Genomic DNA, 20,347 nt, shown 5'->3' with positions numbered 1-20,347 from the left:
CTTTAGCATTATGATCTGTTTTACATTTTTTAATGCAATAATGTTAATTGTCTGTGGTGGGGAAACTTACCTGTTGGTTCCTGGGAGCCGATATTATTTTCTAAAGGAGCTGAGTGCAGCAGGCTTCTGGGATATGTAGTTCTAAGGGTGGCATTACATAGAGCAACTTTTTTGACAATGTTTCTCAGGCACTTTCCCATGTATTATTGTAAAGTGGAAGCGTTTTTGGAACTACATACCACATGAAGTAACAGAGTGGGATCGCCCAGTGCTTAGGTGCATATTGCATAAAAGTCGCCAAAGTTCTGTTGACTCAATAACTGCAGAGTTCTAAACTTCCTCTGACATTAACCCCAGCACAAAAACTGTGTGCCAGGAGCTTCATAGAATGGGCTTCCATGGCCGAGTAGCTGCATTCAAGCCTCACATCACTAAGCGCAATGTCAAGCGTTGGATGGAGTGGACTCTGGAATAGTGAAAACATGTTGTGTGGAGTGACAAATCATGCTTCTCTGTCAGGCAGTCTGATGGACAAGTCTGGGTTTGGCAGATACCAAAAAACATTACTAGAGATGCACCGATACCGATATTCGGAAGACACAATGCCATAGAAGACACAATGCTGTTCACAATTTTTGTCTGCATTTCCCTTGCAACATGTTCAACAATTTTTGTGCAACTATACCTGGAGTGTAGACTAGTGCCCAAGTTCACACCATTTTTTTCCTGAAGTTCAATGAGATCGTCGTGATCAGTAAAAGGTCTGTTCATCTTTGCAATATAATATGCTGTTCTGAACACAGCATCCGTCTCGGCCAGCACAGTGTCTGATACAGCCCTCACCATACTTCCAAGCAAATCCTGTCCACATTTTTGTGTGAGCTCCTGAGCTATTTCATGAGCCCTGGAATTCTCATGCCGCCGAATCTTGTTCCGGAGTGAAGACAGTGCCGTTTCTCGGTTCTCACTGGAACCTGATGACTTTTCTGTCAGGACACCAGTTGACTTGGTGGTGCTGCAAACTTCACATCCTGCAAGTGAATAAAAATGATCAGAATTGTATCATTTTAAAACTCTCCTAATAGTAGCATCTACTGATCTAATTTAACATTCTCAACATATATTATACAATTAATCATTAACTGCAAACCATTTTACACCATTACAAACAAGAGATGAAAATGAAGTGATCAAACTTTATTTTTTCTATTATTTTAATGACTCCCATGAGCTACAAAAATTATACTGTCAAATGTCTGCCAAGCATAACTTACTTTACTCAACTTTTATACTCTCTAACTTCAAAATACTATGTACAAATAATCAAATTTAGTTTTATATAAATTATATCATTCATTAAATATACACAAAACATCACAGATTTTCTTCATAAACTAAATTTCATAGGCACATTTGTTTTTCTTCTAACATCTGCTTTACCTAGCTTTCTTTCCCTCCATCCTAACCAAGGATGTCTGTTTTGGAACTCTCTAGCCTGACTCTCACTCCACACGGCTGGCCAGGAGCTCCCATCTAAAAAAATAAACAATGGTTTTACAATACAGTCTATGGGCTCTCCAGGACCAGGATTCCCTACCCCTGAGCTAGGCTGTGTGATGACATACTTGAGCTAGCTTTAACAACTTTGTAAACTAGCCACTTAAAAAAAAAGCCACTTGTACTTACCAGGGGCAGGAGTAACGCTGACGTCAGTCTCATTATGTTTGTGTTGAGCCGTCAAGCTGGTGGTGGTGGGTTCTTCTAAGGCTGTCTCTGTTGCTACAGCTGGAGGAGCCGGTTTATAAAAACAATCAAAAAGTGTCGCTTGTTTTCTCTTCATCTTCATCCGCTAGTTTCTGCGACGCTTCTCCGTGCTCTCTTCCTGAGTGAATTTCATATGTTCCCGCCCACACCGTTCCAGCCAATTACAAATGAGCCGCTGAATACCAGACCAATCGCAGAGCAGTGCGCTGTAGTGTAAGCTCATTGGCTCAGTCTTGGCAACAGGAGGAGAGGTGACGCAGCAGCAGAGAGCAGCGGAGAGAAGCAAAGGGGAGTTTCGCTTGTCCATGAATGCGAATGTAATGAACACACGCATGGATTGCCACGTAACATCGGCCACTTTTTAGTGGTTATACGGAAATTCTTAAGCCTTTCTAGTGGGCATACGGCGTATACCAGCGTATCACGTAGACTACACCACTGCTTTGGGAAGAACTAGAACAAAGATTGCAAGTCAAGCCTTCACGTCCAACATCAACGCCTGACCTCACAAATGCTCTTCTGGATGTATGGGCAAAAATTCCCACAGACACAAGTGTGACAGGTGTTATAGCTACAAAGTTGTAATAGCTACAAAGTGGAAACCAACTCCATATTGATCCCTATGGATTTAGAATGAGATGTCATAAACTTTCCTGTAGGTGTAATGACCAGGTGTCCCAGTACTTTTGTCCATATAGTGTATCTTAGCTGTCTACAACTGACAAGATGAAAGGTGGGGGCAAAGTGCCGTGCCATTTGAGCAGCAAGTATAAGTATGAAGGACCCAGACAGATTTGAAAGAGGTACTGTTTGGGAATGTGAAATGTTAGATCTCTGGCATTCAAGAGTGCATTTAGTTATAGTCATATCTAGGGGTGGCACGGTTCACAAAACCCACGGTTCGGTTTGTATCACGGTTTTAGGGTCACGGTTTTCGTTTCTGTACGGTTCTTGTTATTTTTTCTTTTAATCTTTAACACTCCAGAAATGTACTTCAGCATATGATATATACAGTAGCTTAATTATCCACAATTTAGGATACAGTATTAAAAAAGTTATATCATGTAATCATGCATAAACTGAATTTGACTTGACTTAAAGCACATTATTAAAATTATTAAACATTATTAATCCCAGAACAGTAATAAAATAAAAGTTTTGCCTTAACATAAATGCTAAAAGAATAGATCGCTTTAATCGCTATTACAGTTGGGTATGGGCACGCGGTCTTATTTAGAAAACATACAAAAAGAGACGCATATAATGTTTAATCATTCGTTTTGTATTTCGACGGGGTTAATTTAATTGGGGATCGTTAAAATGATAGATCACCTATATATATATATATATATATATATATATATATACACTCACCTAAAGGATTATTAGGAACACCTGTTCAATTTCTCATTAATGCAATTATCTAATCAACCAATCACATGGCAGTTGCTTCAATGCATTTAAGGGTGTGGTCCTGGTCAAGACAATCTCCTGAACTCCAAACTGAATGTCAGAATGGGAAAGAAAGGTGATTTAAGCAATTTTGAGCGTGGCATGGTTGTTGGTGCCAGATGGGCCGGTCTGAGTATTTCACAATCTGCTCAGTTACTGGGATTTTCACGCACAACCATTTCTAGAGTTTACAAAGAATGGTGTGCAAAGGGAAAAACATCCAGTATGCGGCAGTCCTGTGGGCGAAAATGCCTTGTTGATGCTAGAGGTCAGAGGAGAATGGGCCGACTGATTCAAGCTGATAGAAGAGCAACTTTGACTGAAATAACCACTCGTTACAACCGAGGTATGCAGCAAAGCATTTGTGAAGCCACAACACGCACAACCTTGAGGCGGATGGGCTACAACAGCAGAAGACCCCACCGGGTACCACTCATCTCCACTACAAATAGGAAAAAGAGGCTACAATTTGCACGAGCTCACCAAAATTGGACAGTTGAAGACTGGAAAAATGTTGCCTGGTCTGATGAGTCTCGATTTCTGTTGAGACATTCAAATGGTAGAGTCAGAATTTGGCGTAAACAGAATGAGAACATGGATCCATCATGCCTTGTTACCACTGTGCAGGCTGGTGGTGGTGGTGTAATGGTGTGGGGATGTTTTCTTGGCACACTTTAGGCTCCTTAGTGCCAATTGGGCATCGTTTAAATGCCACAGCCTACCTGAGCATTGTTTCTGACCATGTCCATCCCTTTATGACCACCATGTACCCATCCTCTGATGGCTACTTCCAGCAGGATAATGCACCATGTCACAAAGCTCGAATCATTTCAAATTGGTTTCTTGAACATGACAATGAGTTCACTGTACTAAAATGGCCCCCACAGTCACCAGATCTCAACCCAATAGAGCATCTTTGGGATGTGGTGGAACGGGAGCTTCGTGCCCTGGATGTGCATCCCACAAATCTCCATCAACTGCAAGATGCTATCCTATCAATATGGGCCAACATTTCTAAAGAATGCTTTCAGCACCTTGTTGAATCAATGCCACGTAGAATTAAGGCAGTTCTGAAGGCGAAAGGGGGTCAAACACCATATTAGTATGGTGTTCCTAATAATCCTTTAGGTGAGTGTATATTTGACATTAAGCATAATTAAATGAATCTCTGAAATGTCCTGAATTACAAATTTCATAAATCTACATGGAAAGATAAAGACCAAAATTACAGCAACATTTGTATCTACATTTCATAAGATGCATGAGATTTAAAAGTTTCCAGCCTGAAATGGATATGATGGAGAACATCAAAGGCCAAATAATAACTAATTTAATGGAAGAAGAAGACCTCCATAGCAAAGATATCAACAGCAAAGAATTTTTCATGAGGTCAACATTGAAGAACCCCCAATAATGGAAGAAGGGGTCAGATTAGCCATGGTATCACTGCAGGACCAAATCTGGAAAACACCTGAATGACCTACACATTGGACAAGATCACTTAAATTCCAACATCAGAAAAAAAAACCCTGGCACAGTGTAAACTATTGTGCAATTTCCCTCACATCACAGACAAAGCAAGACAATTATTGAAATTACAGATCATTGATAAATGAATAAAATATATACAGGATCGAACATTTCACCCTTCTCTTATTTCGATGACATTATTAACACAAACCGCAGTGTCCTGTCCTTTCCATTCCGTGGCGCTGTCGGTTTTAAAGAATATCCTTAAAAGTTAGGTAGTTAGCAGTAGTTCTCAGTGCCAACCTGTTTCGTGTTAAATATGTAAGTAAAATTTCATCTTAAGTACGCTTGCTAACAATATCGATCTTTCGAAAGTATGTACAATTTTCTAAAGTTCTAGAGAATTAGCTAGGTCCAAGTAAGAAAACTTAACTTGCTAGTTAGCTAACAGTGTTGATCTCTGCTGGGAGAGACCGATGCACCGTAAAATGTGGACGGAGCCGCAGGCCTGTATACTTAACTGATGTCTGTTTGGGCGTTGTTTATTTTATACTTTCAGACTTTTTTTCTTCTAGTGTAATATGAACTTTCAGTATTAATTGGTTAACTTTTCCTGTTGTTGTTGTTACTGTTATTACACAGTAAGTTTGCTAATTTAGCTCGGCTAGATATAGCGCAAGCATGCTAATTAGCACAACAAGTCAGATGCATTTAACTGTCACTTAAAGCCTACGAAATAATTGCTATATGCTTTTGATATGCGGCCTAAATTTCACATGTGAACATAAATCTTGTGAATCGAATTATTTCAGGGAAATCGGGGTCTGCACTTTTCCGGTTTGACGTCGTAGTCTAATAACACGGTACTTGATTTGTGAGACTTTAAAAAAGGGGCTTTGCTAGAGCTCAGCGAATCTGTTCACTGTTTATTTTTTTTATTAGTTACCACCAAATGTTTTAGGTATGTTTAATTTATTGTATTCAGTTTTCGTATACCACTTCGGGAACATCTAAAAGCGGCGTAATTGCTGAAGCTCGCTGTAAAGTGAACTGTTGTCTGTGGTTGAGTGTAGTGCATTAGACTAGAGCTGTGTCCCAGCTTGTTTTATTACAAAAGCGCAGAATGGTTTGTGTGTGAATGCTGATCAGTTTAAAGACAGCTTTTTAAATATGTCCTCACCACTTGCGCCCTCTTCTGGCAGCATGTGCAATTCCATATCAGGTACTGAGTGATTTATAAAATGTCTTGATAATTCAGTACATTCCTTTCAGCGTGTTTGGTAAATTTAAGTGATTCTGATTCTTATAATGGAATTTGTTAGTCGTGTAAGTTAAGTTTTTATAGCCTCACTGTTGATACTTGAGACATGCACACTGTTTTATTGCATATATATATATATATATATATATATATATATATATATATATATATATATATATATATATATATACACATACACACACACACACACACACCTAAAGGATTATTAGGAACACCTGTTCAATTTCTCATTAATGCAATTATCTAATCAACCAATCACATGGCAGTTGCTTCAATGCATTTAGGGGTGTGGTCCTGGTCAAGACAATCTCCTGAACTCCAAACTGAATGTCAGAATGGGAAAGAAAGGTGATTTAAGCAATTTTGAGCGTGGCATGGTTGTTGGTGCCAGATGGGCCGGTCTGAGTATTTCACAATCTGCTCAGTTACTGGGATTTTCACGCACAACCATTTCTAGGGTTTACAAAGAATGGTGTGCAAAGGGAAAAACATCCAGTATGCGGCAGTCCTGTGGGCGAAAATGCCTTGTTGATGCTAGAGGTCAGAGGAGAATGGGCCGACTGATTCAAGCTGATAGAAGAGCAACTTTGACTGAAATAACCACTCGTTACAACCGAGGTATGCAGCAAAGCATTTGTGAAGCCACAACACGCACAACCTTGAGGCGGATGGGCTACAACAGCAGAAGACCCCACCGGGTACCACTCATCTCCACTACAAATAGGAAAAAGAGGCTACAATTTGCACGAGCTCACCAAAATTGGACAGTTGAAGACTGGCAAAATGTTGCCTGGTCTGATGAGTCTCGATTTCTGTTGAGACATTCAAATGGTAGAGTCAGAATTTGGCGTAAACAGAATCAGAACATGGATACATCATGCCTTGTTACCACTGTGCAGGCTGATGGTGGTGGTGTAATGGTGTGGGGGATGTTTTCTTGGCACACTTTAGGCCCCTTAGTTCCAATTGGGCATCGTTTAAATGCCACGGCCTACCTGAGCATTGTTTCTGACCATGTCCATCCCTTTATGACCACCATGTACCCATCCTCTGATGGCTACTTCCAGCAGGATAATGCACCATGTCACAAAGCTCGAATCATTTCAAATTGGTTTCTTGAACATGACAATGAGTTCACTGTACTAAAATGGCCCCCACAGTCACCAGATCTCAACCCAATAGAGCATCTTTGGGATGTGGTGGAACGGGAGCTTCGTGCCCTGGATGTACATCCCACAAATCTCCATCAACTGCAAGATGCTATCCTATCAATATGGGCCAACATTTCTAAAGAATGCTTTCAGCACCTTGTTGAACCAATGCCACGTAGAATTAAGGCAGTTCTGAAGGCGAAAGGGGGTCAAACACCGTATTAGTATGGTGTTCCTAATAATCCTTTAGGTGAGTGTATATATATGTGTGTGTGTGTGTGTGTGTATGTATACACACACATATTGGTTATTAGCACACTGTGTCTACTATAGACTGTATATTGTATACAGTGTTGTATATTGTTTCATGTTTGCACAAATTTTTGGCTTGCCTTCATGTTCTGCACTCTGTTGTATTGCACTGTCTGTTCTAATGGATGACCACTCCAGCACAAGAATCTAATTGTAATCCCAAATGCACATGACAATAAAACTTGAAACTTGAAGAATTAGTAGTTTTATTCAACCAAAACTACATTTTTTGATTTGTGTGTGTATAAAACAACCCCAGTATAGTCAAATAGCAAGACACGTATTATTTAATAAAATTACATGTGAACTTATTCAGTGTTATACTGTGATTGCAGGTCAGCCACGGTTCCAGAAGGTTCTGGATCTACTGGCATGCCAGGGAGTAATCGCCGGCTACAACAAACTCAGGCCCAGGTAGATGAGGTAAGATACATGCCGGAAAGAATATAAAGTATTTAGGTTCTGATTTGGAATTAATGATTGCATTGTAATACTAATTTAAATCATGTTTTTTTCCAGATTCTTAATGCTATGCATAATGTAATTGTTTTCAATTGAAAATTGTTTCATCAGATTAGGAATGAAAAAACGTTTGCTTTTATCAATTTTCTGTTTATCCTGGGCAGGGTTGAGGGAGGCCTGAAACCAGGGGTGTTCACTTTTTTTGTTTCTGCCCTTTACCAAAATTACTCCTCTCAGGCGAGTGGGCAGTTTAATTTCCAGCCCTGCCAGGAGCCTATCATACACAGCATAGGGTACAAGGTTGGAGTACATTATCCATCACAAGGCTCTTACACACACCTGTAATCATATACTATGGACAATATAGACACCAGTTAGCCTAATCGCATGTCTTTGGAATGTGGGAGGAAATCTATGTGAAATGGGGGGTGTGCTCCACACACCCAGAATAGTAAATCCCTTGTGACTATAACTTCTGGGATACAATTTTTAGACACAAGCATTGTATTTTGCAATATGTAAATATTATTCTAATATCTTACAAATGCAAGCTTGATTTTGGTCTTCCTTATTTTTATGAAAATACGAAATTTTATTGCACCCCTCTTTCTCAGAATGGAAAAATGTGTAACTTTGCAACTATTGTTCTGCCATTTTACTTCTTAAATCAGGCTTAAGACAAGCTTCCATCTGCAGTAAGATCATAGAAGGGAAAAGGCAAAGCTGCTTAAACTTGATAATTAAGTGATGCTTAAATTTACTTAAATATTTTTGTGAGCCCATTAGAAATGTCTGTTTTTTTGAGTCTGTAGATGGACATGCTTTTATATCAAGTAATAGGTAAAGCTCTGTTTGCAATTGATATTTAGACCTGGGCCTCCTCGCTGACTTGATGCTGGATAGTTTTCCTGTGAATGCTATTTTACCCATGTTTCACCTACTGAACCAATGACCGAATTAAGTACAGGGTGTCCGCGGGGTTTTAAAAAGTTAAGTAAATCACATAAGCAAAAATTAAAGCCATTAAAAGGTATTACACGCAAATTTACGAGGTATTAAATTTTAGATTTTTTTTAACTACAAATTGTCCATTTGTGTGTTAAAGTTTATCTGCTAAATTTCTCGCAAATTATTTTAAATGTGGATTAGCTCATTCCTTCATTCATAGATGATCTCTGTGATGCTGACGTCATATTCGGTGGTCGAGCGACGTCTTAAACAGTTTGCGCGCTAAAGTACATGTTGGCTGCTTACACTCAGAAAAGCTAAGTCATATAATAGTCATCATGGGTAAGTGCAAATTTGCACGTAAGTGGTTAGAGGACCCAGCTTTTAAGGACTATGGAAGTAAATTAATGACAAAAGTCGTTGATGGAAAAAAAACACGTTGAATTACACTTATCGAATAAAAACGCACTGCATTAATGACGCTTTGAATTTTTGGGGACTGTAATTTAATATGTGCATACATTTAAACATTGAACATTTCAGCTGAAAACATTTCAATCGTAATTTCATTGCTTAAATATTCAGTACAAAAATATTCGGCTTCCAAAATTCAGTTCCCAAAGATACGTATTTTAAAGTGCATGTTTATAATTCAACCACATGAATTCAGTTCATTTAATTTCGCCTCAAAATAAATTTCAAAAGAACAAATTCAGTTGTAAATATTCCATGTATTTCATTCGCATCTTTATTATTCAAGCAGTAACATTCAGTCCTCTTATTTCTGCTTTACAATATTCAGTCCCGTTATTTTCGCTGTTTCAAATACGCTGCCACAATTTCTGTGGTTTAAAATACAATCCGAAATTCAACCCTCTACATCCGGGACTAGTAGGATGAGCCATAGATTGCCGATAGAGTTCTCTTCGGGAACCGCGATCAAAATGGAGCAAGCGATCAGTACAAGTACTGATTGACTTTGGCAGCAGATTTTTGTTGATTGTGTTATTTATGTTTCTTGTCGTTTACTGGTCAATACGATAACTTATTGCAACCCCAAGTAGTAGGTTTTTATGTAAGTAATTCGCTAGCTGCATTAATTATCACCAAACTTATCTTGCTAACGTAAGATGCCTGCAGGCAACTACAAGGTTTACACACCAAGAGTTTAAATCAGCGTGATAAATTTATGATAATGACAGTCAGCGCTCTCTTTTCGCATATGCAATGCACAACTCATAAATCAGGAATGCATGGATGAGAGCAGTTGGTCAACTGGAGCAAATCGACAAACTCATTGAAGAAAAAGCCAAACAATTAAGGCACTTGCCATGAATAGCCTAGTGGATAAAGATATGGACTTGTGACTGAAGAAGTTAAATGCAAGATGTTTTCAAAATCAGTCACTAAATTTATTCTGTTGACCCATGTTCCCTATTTAAATTCTGTTGTACAGGCCAAAATTGTGTAACATTATAAATCTTTAAATCAGTTTGAAACTTGTTTAAAAATGGTTGCAACTCAATGCCGTGCGGGTTTTAAAAAATATTGAGAAAGTATTAAAAAAGGTATTAAAAAGTGTTAAATTTAAATTAGACTCATCAGACCAGGCAACAGATGGTTCAGTTCTTAATTTAAATTTCTGTATATACCCTAAAGTAGGACTTTCAGCAAATTTCTCAGCCATATTTAACTGGGAAACTGCCATTGTGTATTGGTACCTGCCCAACTATTTGGACTTAGGATTTCTTCAGCAAAATAAACATTTTTCTGGCATAGCATTAGATTATTTTTTCTCTAAAGGTTGCAATCACATGTTTAGTTGTCATATGGTGGTAGTAACTTTCATTTAGTCTGTACTAGGGATTAAATGGTTACCGGTTTCACAGTAAACCATGGTAAAATTCCCAACAGTTAATATTACAGTTTCAAATTTTAATTATTAAATCCATGATTACCACAAGTTATCACTATCATTGAAACAGCGTTCTTGTGAAGAAGTAATTGTAAAAGCATTGTATAGATCTTTCAAAAACTTTTAGAACTTTGGAAACCCATTGTAGAGGTGACAAACTGAAGCAGCACTGCATAGTGGTAGCAAAAACTAGGGTGGTTATTTAGTATTTATATATTGTAATTTCTCTTTTTTACTCCGACTTTACTTCTTACCTTTTTCTATTTTTATTTCTTTCTATTTTTACACAGCCACATAAGGGTGACACAGAGATACATTTCACTGCATGTTGTATGTATGTGACAAATAAATCTCTTGACTTGACATTTAATCCTGTCATCGCAATAACTCAAAAATATTTCACTGATGTTTTTTCTACGTATGTAGAAACATTGTAAGATTGTAAATCTGGACCTGATCAGATTTTAAGACAAATCACATCAAAAATGAAGCAATGCCTCGTAGTGATGGCAAAGAGAATGCCAGCTCAGACACTTGATCTTGTCAGCATAACTCAAATTACTTGTCTGACCTTTTCCAAACTCTGCAGACATATAGGTGAAGATCTGTGAAGTGTAGCCTGTCTAAGGTCCACAAATTCATTTCTATTAAGCTCAGTTTTGAAGTCAAAGGCAAAATTCCCCCAGAACACTTAAGGTACACTTCAGGTACACTTTAGCCTATTTGTATGAAATAAATAAGAGATTAAAAGTATGGTACTTTTGGTACTTTCGCTTTTCCATTGATTTGTAGTCGAGTACTAGTACCGAAAGTGCCAAACCAGCTGGGGTACTTCTTTGGTACTTTGGGGTGGGACTTGAAATCCTTTCTTTGTCTATTGGTTATTCAAAGAGCCTGCCCCTGAAACACAATACAAACGCCGCCGTGAAAAGAGTTACAAACTCAGAAAACAAAGATAAAATAAAAAAATTAAATTACTGGGCAGAAGAACATTTGTCATGCAGCTGACATTTTTGTTGTAATAACATTTTTGTTTAATATACTAAGACAGCACACATAGTGTATGTAGCATGCTGTCCTGGCGATGCTATTTTGTTGTAATAGATATTGGGGTACAGTGGTACCTCAGAACTCGAAATTAATCCGTGCAGAACTCCGGACCGAATCCTAAAAAGTTTGAGTTCTGATCGAATTTCCCCCATAAGAAATAATGGAAAACCAATTAATTGGTTCCCGGCCTAAGTTATCTTAGGTCAGCGTTCATGGTTTGACTTCTGAGATTCAGATTGAGTTCTAGGTCATTTTTTTTCAAATCGACTTTTAAGAAATTCGAGTTCTAATGAGTTAGACAACTGAGGTACCACTGTACTTTTAAAGCAAAAACGAAGTTCCTACGTTTCTTAGAAATCCCGTCTAGGAGTGCTTTAAAAAGCAAGGATGAAAATGACTATGATTGTCTCAAAGAACGCATGCAGCACTCATGCATAAACAGTGGAGGTAAACTTTAAACTGATTTTTAAACATATTAGATAATCTAATAATTAAAATCGCAAAGCTAAGGTTTTTTTTCTGTGACAGAGTAAAAATATTTTAGCGAAACTTAAACTCCCTCTGCTATAATATTAATGTCCATATACTAAATTGAAAGTAAGAAAAAGCCTTATCTTTATCTTACAAGCAATGTGAGAATTACATGTACATAACATACGATGTTGGTATTAATATCCCACATCTTCCAGCCCAATAATACACTACAGCCATTTTTCGAATTCAGTACAAAATACCCCACCTTGTGTTGTGATGTCATTGGATAGTGACACATTGCAGCGCATTTTCTTCTCTGATAAGTGAAAAAATTACTCCCACAAGATTTTTTGAGGCTCTTTTTATATGTTTTACAGTTTTGGGGTGCTTATCTCGTGCAGGGGACCAACTAACAGGTCAATTCTTTATATATGTGTATGATACCTCATATATGTAATAGCTGTATCTAGTTTAGGGGACCACCTCAGAGACTACTTTTTTGTAAATGGGTCTTTGGGTTGCTAATGATGTCAATATATTTGGTTTCCTCCTTTGAATTGTTGTATGTGTCCTTAGGTTGTGGATATCATGCGTGTCAATGTGGACAAAGTGCTGGAGAGAGACCAAAAACTGTCAGAACTGGATGACCGGGCTGATGCATTACAGGCTGGTGCTTCTCAGTTTGAAACGAGTGCTGCCAAGCTGAAGAGGAAGTACTGGTGGAAAAACTGTAAGGTATGAGTTGGTGGAAGATCTTGGGGGCTTTCTCATGCTCAGCACAGATTCTAAATATGGGCAAATACTGATTAAAGTCAGTGCCTTTGATGGTCGGAGGTAGGGCTGTAATGCGACACATTTTGGTTCACTTTTGTTTGTTAAAATTTTTTTTTTATTTTTTTTTATATCAAATAAGTTATATGACAGGCAGACTATTACTAGCTCTTGAAAGGTAAACATTTCCAGCCTATTATTACATAAGTCTAATTACAAACTTTTTTCATAATGTTCTATGTCATTAGCATAAATGAAAAAATTACAATGCACCAAAGTCTCTCTAAAACAATTCTCAGAGATGTAGTGTAGTCATTTCTTTTGTTTAGTTTGCTATACAAACTTTTTTCCCCTTTTTTCTTTTTTTTTTATATCATCACCTCGTACAAACTTTTGAATTGAAGACTAATGAACTGGCCAGGCTATATAATTAATTTGGGATTCAAGAATGGACTCTTCAGGAACTCCAAATGTTATTTTTGTTTGCTCAGATTCATAATTACCAATTGACACAAAGTAATCCCTATCCTGTAAATATGATTCAAACCATTTTAACACAGGATCAAAAAGTCCTATAGTCTTTTCAGTTTAACTTGCAAGGCTCTATTTTGACGATGTAACGCAAAGCGTAAAACGCAAAGCAGAACTAAAAATTATTTAAATCCATTTCTCTATTTTGGCGATGGAAAAACCAGATTTTGTGCCAGTGCAAGGCAGAAAAGGGGTTGTCCTAACTCTTAACTATTCAGAGTCATGTTTGGTTCATTGCATGTTACGCCCAAATCGGAATGGTACATCACCTCACCTGTAAAAGGCAGCAGCACATGATCTACTGCAGATTGCTGTTACAATGGTGCATTTGGCAAACAAGATCGCTATTTGGCTGAGGAAATGGACATGCATGTGCACGAGGTGAAAAGGCATAAGCACGTCACCTCTGTTCCACTAAAGCATTTTGAGTGAAGCAGGCATGGCATGAGGTAGCAGCAAGTGTGGCCTCATTCTCTGGCACTACCAGATCATCCAGGCAGTACTGAAAGTGGTATAATAATGGTAGAAGACAGGGAAAACAAAAGCTTGCTGCTGAACTAGCAGCTGGGAGCGGAGACTTGTGAACAAAATATGAATAAAAGTGTGATCTTTGTCAAAACAAAACACAACCTAGTTTTAAAATTGTTTTAAAATGTTCAAATAAGACAATAGGGCTGTTTTTGTTCCACTCTCACAATTTAGATTTCTTACCAGGCTACAGATGGTTCAGTTCTTAAGAACATAAGAAATTTACAAACGAGAGGCGGCCATTCAACCTATCAAGCTTGTTTGGGGAGAACTCAAATAATAGCTGAGTTGTTAAAATCTTACCTAGCTCTGATTTAAAGGAACAGGGTTTTAGCTTGCACTACACTGAGGGAGGGAGTCTATTCCATACTCTAACTACACGCTGTGTAAAGAAGTGCTTTCTCAAATCCATTTTAAATTGTTCTCCTGCTCATTTCCAAGTATAGCCACCAGTTCTAGTATTTAAACTAATATTGATGTAGCCATTTGCCCGAATAGCATCCAGACCAGTTACAATCTTATATACGTGGATCATGTCCCCTCTTAGTCTCCTTTGCTCAAGGCTGAACAGATTCAGCTCAGCTAACCTCTCCTAATAAGACCTTCCTCTAAGGCAGCAATGTCATTTTTAAGGTATGGTGACCAAATCTGCAAACACTATTCTTGGTGGGGTCTTACCAAGGAATTGTATAATTTTACCATCACCTCCCTTGACTTACTGTACATCTCTAGGTGTGTAGAGTTTAACCCAACATCCTATTAGCCTTTTTAATTGCTTCCCCACACTGGCAAGAGTGGGACATGGAAGCATCAACATACATACCAAGGTCTTTCTCATAATCGGCTACCTTTATTTCAGTGGAACCCTTAAAATATCTGTACTTTATATTTCTGCTCCCTGCATGGATTACCTTACATTTATCTATGTTGATCCCCGTGGGAGTAGATTAGTTAAACAGGATCGACAACTCCTAAATCCATGTTGGCTGTCCCTCAGAATGCTATTTGAATCCAGGTAATTTACCATTTTCACTTGGATTATAGTTTCCATTGCTTTTCCAGTTATGCAAGTTAAACGGATTAGCCTATAGTTTGCTGGATTACTTCTATCCCCTCTTTTGAATATGTGCATTATATTAACATGCTTCCAATCAGAAGGTGCCATACCAGCAGATAAGGGTTTCTGAAATAAAGTTAAAGGTTGGCTGATAATATCCCTCATCTCTTTTAAAACTATAGGTAAGATGCCATCAGGGCCCTGTGATTTGTTTATTTTGAACTTAGCTAGGCTTTGTAGCCTCAGATATACATGTATTGGTCATAGACGACACTGTCGGCTCCCGTGCTGCTGTCGGCATACACTTAAAAGAGATTTGATAACTGTAGTGTTCAGGCCCCTACAGAAGAGAACCTATTTTTAGCACATCTGAAGCTGTACAGTTAAAAACATCTTTTATAGAAGCTTGTAGGTAGGCATCAGTTGGTACACCTAAGGCTGCATAATGAGGGGGTGAAAATTTGCCAGATTTGGTAAACTGAAGTAGTTTTAGTGGGACCACAAGTCACATATTTTCCAAGATGGAGTTACAGACTGTTTGTATCATCCTCAGAATTTTATCTGTGAAGAAAGATACAAAGTCATTGCGTGACTTGGTGGATAACAGTTAATAAGTGACTGATGCCGAGTGGTTTTTCAGTCTATCAACAACAGTGAATAAGATGTGAATTAATGTAATTTTTTATTAATAATCTTTCAGAAAAATAACTTGTTCGTTTTTTGCCGCCTGCACTGTGCTTTTCTACACTATCGTTTTTCAGCTTTTACGAGCATGGCATTCCTCCATTGTGGTTTCTTCTTATTGGAGAAGTTTGACATTAATGGGGGCAATGGCATCAATAACATTCATAACTTTAGAATTGAAACTGACTTCAAAATCATTGACTGGGACTGAAGGCAGAGTTGGTATAGGTGTAAAACGCTAGATGAATAGTGCACAGGTGTTTTCATTGATGTAACACTTTCTGTTTTAACTCTGCTGATGTCAGCAGAGATGGTTATTTTAAAGAAAACAGTAATGATCAGAAAGAGCAACATAAGAACAACCTCAGAAACAACCTCCAAAATATGTCCCTTATATGTCAACTGCCACATGCTGAGAAAGTCCAAAGTTATCCAGAATGTTAAGTTATTTAGCACTGCCATCTTTGGGATTATCAGTATGGATAATAAAATCACTCATGGTAATCATCAGTGCACACGGCAGGCAGTAGTTTCAAGTAATTGAAAAAGTTTTGCAATAAATGCATTTACTTTCATTTGCAGATGTGGGCAATTTTGATAGCCGTTATTCTGACCATTATCATCATCATCATTAGTAAGTATCAAAACAGGATTTTTTTGTGTCCTCGCAATATAAAGCCTACAGTGTATTTGAAATATAGATACAAAAAATATAAATCAATCACTCTAACTTTTTATGTTTCTGTAAATGTTTCTGTAGTTTGGAGTGTGTCCTAAAGATGAACAAAGAAGTTGGACACTTGGAGAAGACGAAAAGGAGAACTTATTCCAATGCTAAATTGTTCTACCCTGCTGAGCTTTAAGTTAATTGTGGAAAGTTTTTGTATTGATTTGTTTATGACAAACAGCTCAAGAAAAGTGCCTGTACTGGTTTGTGTGTGTATGAGTGTCTGGTTTCTTTTTCTTAACCAAAAAAGGTGTACACACACAAACACGTGTTGGCAAGGAACATAAGGTACATATTCATTTGTTTAATATTAATCCTTTAAAAAGACTATGTCCCTTATGATAAATTTGTCTTGTGAAAAGTGCCAAGTGCCCTTGAATTTTTTTGCTTTTATTCTAGTGCTTAGAATTCTTGTACATTAAAAAAACGGCAATTGCTAAATGTAACATTTAAACTTGTAGATCTGAAGATGCTTAACATGGATAAATAAACTGATTCAACCACTTTTAATCACCAAACTGATGCTTGTCCCAGTTTGCTCTTCTGCTGCATTGCATTGAACTTTGCTCTTAACGTATACATGTTAACATTGACATTTAATTCTGATATTCCTACTTAAATTTTAAACCTTTAAATCCAATATACAGCTCTAGAAAAAACTGAGACCACAGCAAAATTTTAGTTTCACTCTTCTCTCAATTTATGAGTAAACCTGGCTCTTCTCTGTTTATCATAGATGAAGGGGTTTTGTCTTGATTTTCACAACTTCATTCCTGCTTCTAGGAGTTACTAAGTTGTCCTAGTAGTGCACTTCACACCACTTATTGTTTCCCATTCCCATTCAGTTGATGTTATCCTCTGATTGAGGCTCTGTTGGATAAGTTGACAGTCATCTCTAGTATTATATAGTTGCTTCTGTCCTCTATCTGACTGGCTTTTGGTTATTGCCAGTGTCTCTTGTTTCACATTGTTCTTGTGTACTACAATATTAGAAATGTTGAGCCTGGAAGCAACCTGCCCCTCAGTGTAACTTTCTGCCAATAGAACCATGCAGATTCTTAAAATATATGGAGTGGTCTCAATTTTTTCCCAGAGCTGTATAGAACCAAAAGTCATTAAATTCCATTAGAAACTGTAGTCTTGAATTATGAATAAATATGCACAATGTAAAGTGTGAAAGTGAATCAAGGGGAAAAGTAATCATGAAATAGTTGGTGCAAGTCACAAGAATATTTAAGGATGATGATAGTATATGGCCCAGTACAGATTTGATATAATTTAACCTAACTCTGGTGAAGGTAATTGGTACAACTTGTGAGCATTTAGCAGATGTAAATGATTTAAAGGATAATATTTCCTTGAGTGTAACAAAATCTGATATGATTTTACTATTAAATTTCTGAAGTCATGACCATAGTACAATATTTGTCTGTTTTACTATTCATACTTACTGCTCAAATACTACTGTACCTGATTTCATCCTTTCACATTATGGGTGGTCACCACGCAAAGTGGCTCCATATTGCCAGATCTGTTGTGTTATGTGGGTGTCCTGCTCTGGACCAGGTTAAGTGTCTCTCTTAGTTAAGCATTGTCTCAAGGAACTAGGGCTGGGCGATGATATATCGATATTATATTGCGCATGCGCAATAATCAGTAGGGCTTCAGATGACAGGCGCAACATTTGGCCGTGCGCCAGCTTTTCTGTGCTATACTGACATTTATTTACTCCCACAATTTAAGCAGCTTAGTATGGCTAAATTATTAATGAGGCTTTGTATCAGAGCATGTGAGCGGAGTGGAGCTCACGAGGCTGTTGGCTCCGCCCGCTTCTCTGCTCTAATTCGCACTAGGCCGCTCCGCTCAACACCGCTCCTCACTCCACTAAAATTTCCTCCCGCTCCAGTCAAATAGCTCCACGCTCGCTCCATTTTAAAAGAGGGACAAATAATCTGCATGCCTAACAAATGTTGCCTTATATCATAAAGAAATATGAGCAACGGCAACATTTCCACTCAGAAAATATTTATTTTTAAGGAACATACTGTATAGGCAACAACGGACAGGTTTGGCAATGGCATTCCACACAAAAATAGGCTTAAAAATAAAGGAATCAGTGGGCTTAATAGCCTAAAGAATATACAGGCTAAGCATCCACGTTTTAAATCCCTCCATTTTTTTCTGTTGATGCTGCTGCTGCGTCTATAAAATAAAATTTCACTGACAGCGTAGCCTGTATATTCTTTAGGCTATTAAGCCCACTGATTCCTTTATTTTTAAGCCTATTTTTGTGTGGAATGCCATTGCCAAACCTGTCCGTTGTTGCCTATATGTTGCTTAAAAATAAATATTTTCTGAGTGGCAATGCGTCACGTTCGGAGACGGGCGGGCCGGGAAGCAGACGAGAGCAAGCCAGGACTTCCGGTAAACCGGGTTTAATCGTCAAAAGACAGACAGGTACAGACAGCCACTGGCAACACAATGCCGGATCTGGCATACATGGGGAGACGCGGACTGATATACACAAGATTTGGTAAACGGAACAGGCAACAGGTGAGAACAATCAGGGCTGAACACGAGGTAATGAGGGGGGCGTGGCACACATCGGGATCGTACGGAGCGGGATGTGACACAATGTTGCCGTTGCTCATATTTCTTTATGATATAAGGCGACATTTGTTAGGCAAACAGATTATTTGTCCCTCTTTTAAATTGGAGGGAGCGTGGAGCGATTTGACTGGAGCGGGAGGAAATTTTAGTGGAGTGAGGAGCGGTGTTGAGCGGAGCGGCTTAGTGCGAATTAGAGCGGAGAAGCGGGCGGAGCCAACAGCCTCGTGGCGAGGAGCGGAAATTCTCACTGCTCCACTGCGCTCACATGCTCTGATACAAAGCCTCATTAATAATTTAGCCATACTAAGCTGCTTAAATTGTGGGCGTAAATAAATGTCCGTATAGCACAGAAAAGTTGGCGCACTGCCAAATGTTGCGCCTGTCATCTGAAGCCCTAGTGATTATTGCGCATGCGTGATATAATATCGATATGATATCGCCCAGCCCTACAAGGAACGTCCGACGTGTGGGAACAGATTCCCAAAAGATCGTTCCGTTGGACGAAATTCCGCGCTCTTACTACTCATGTCATGTAATAAATATAATAAAGCTTATAAAAATCACATCTCTGCATTCCAATTAATTCCAAAATAATTCAGATAAAAGCCTACCTATATTACAAAGGTCAAACATGAAATGCAATGACTGAAATTGAAAAAAGAAAAATCCATTAAAATAATATGAACAGGAAGATATTTTTATATTTTGTTTAGTCACAGTCTACTTTAAAAGTTTATTAGTAAAACGCAAAGACAAGATGTGCAGAACATTTTACATGGATGCAACTGAAAGTATTTTACAGAGATCAAATATTACAGAATAACATTATACCGCAAGAATGACATGTGAACATAACCCAGAAGGTTATCCCGTTGGTTATGGAAATCGAACCAGGAACTTTCGTGGTGTAAGGCAACAGCATAAACCACTGTACCACCGTACTAAGTAACATTTGCATAACTTGCTCATTTAATCTGTCTGCAATTCTTTGCCAAGCCAACTCCCTGGCTTTTTTTTATGGCCACAGTATTGCCTTTTTTAGCAATTATATCTTCATATTTTTCATACAGCTCTATCAGCAGCATTTGTTCTGCGGTGGAAACAAACAAGCTGAACTGCATTATTGGAATGATATGAGGCACTAAGTTTAGAGATGGTG

The 20,347-nt window shown here is 38.1% G+C and overlaps 1 protein-coding gene and 1 long non-coding RNA gene across 2 annotated transcripts; one reads left to right on the top strand and one right to left on the bottom strand.

Moving 5' to 3' along the window:
• Window positions 1-2,222, bottom strand: LOC140586934 (uncharacterized). Its single transcript, XR_011988720.1, has 3 exons — window positions 1,687-2,222; window positions 1,441-1,533; window positions 1-1,031 (listed from the first exon to the last, which is right to left on the bottom strand). It is a non-coding gene; the product is annotated as an uncharacterized lncRNA (long non-coding RNA).
• A 2,670-nt stretch (window positions 2,223-4,892) lies between these two features.
• On the top strand, window positions 4,893-17,096 carry LOC140586932 (vesicle-associated membrane protein 3-like). The gene is made up of 5 exons (XM_072708470.1): window positions 4,893-5,007; window positions 7,767-7,854; window positions 12,857-13,015; window positions 16,434-16,485; window positions 16,612-17,096. Coding segments are annotated over exons 1-5 (318 nt in total). The 5' UTR covers window positions 4,893-5,005; the 3' UTR covers window positions 16,629-17,096.
• Window positions 17,097-20,347: the final 3,251 nt, after the last annotated feature.

This window comes from Paramormyrops kingsleyae, unplaced genomic scaffold (assembly GCF_048594095.1).
Source record: "Paramormyrops kingsleyae isolate MSU_618 unplaced genomic scaffold, PKINGS_0.4 ups97, whole genome shotgun sequence".
Taxonomy (NCBI): Eukaryota; Metazoa; Chordata; class Actinopteri; order Osteoglossiformes; family Mormyridae; genus Paramormyrops; species Paramormyrops kingsleyae.
This window is presented reverse-complemented; position numbering and strand designations above follow the sequence as displayed.

Bases quoted from the DNA above. Each gene is read 5' to 3' on its own strand.
- LOC140586932 (XM_072708470.1), top strand. The intron at 7,855-12,856 runs GTAAGATACATG...ATGTGTCCTTAG, and splicing joins CTCAGGCCCAGGTAGATGAG to GTTGTGGATATCATGCGTGT. The intron at 13,016-16,433 runs GTATGAGTTGGT...TTTCATTTGCAG, and splicing joins ACTGGTGGAAAAACTGTAAG to ATGTGGGCAATTTTGATAGC.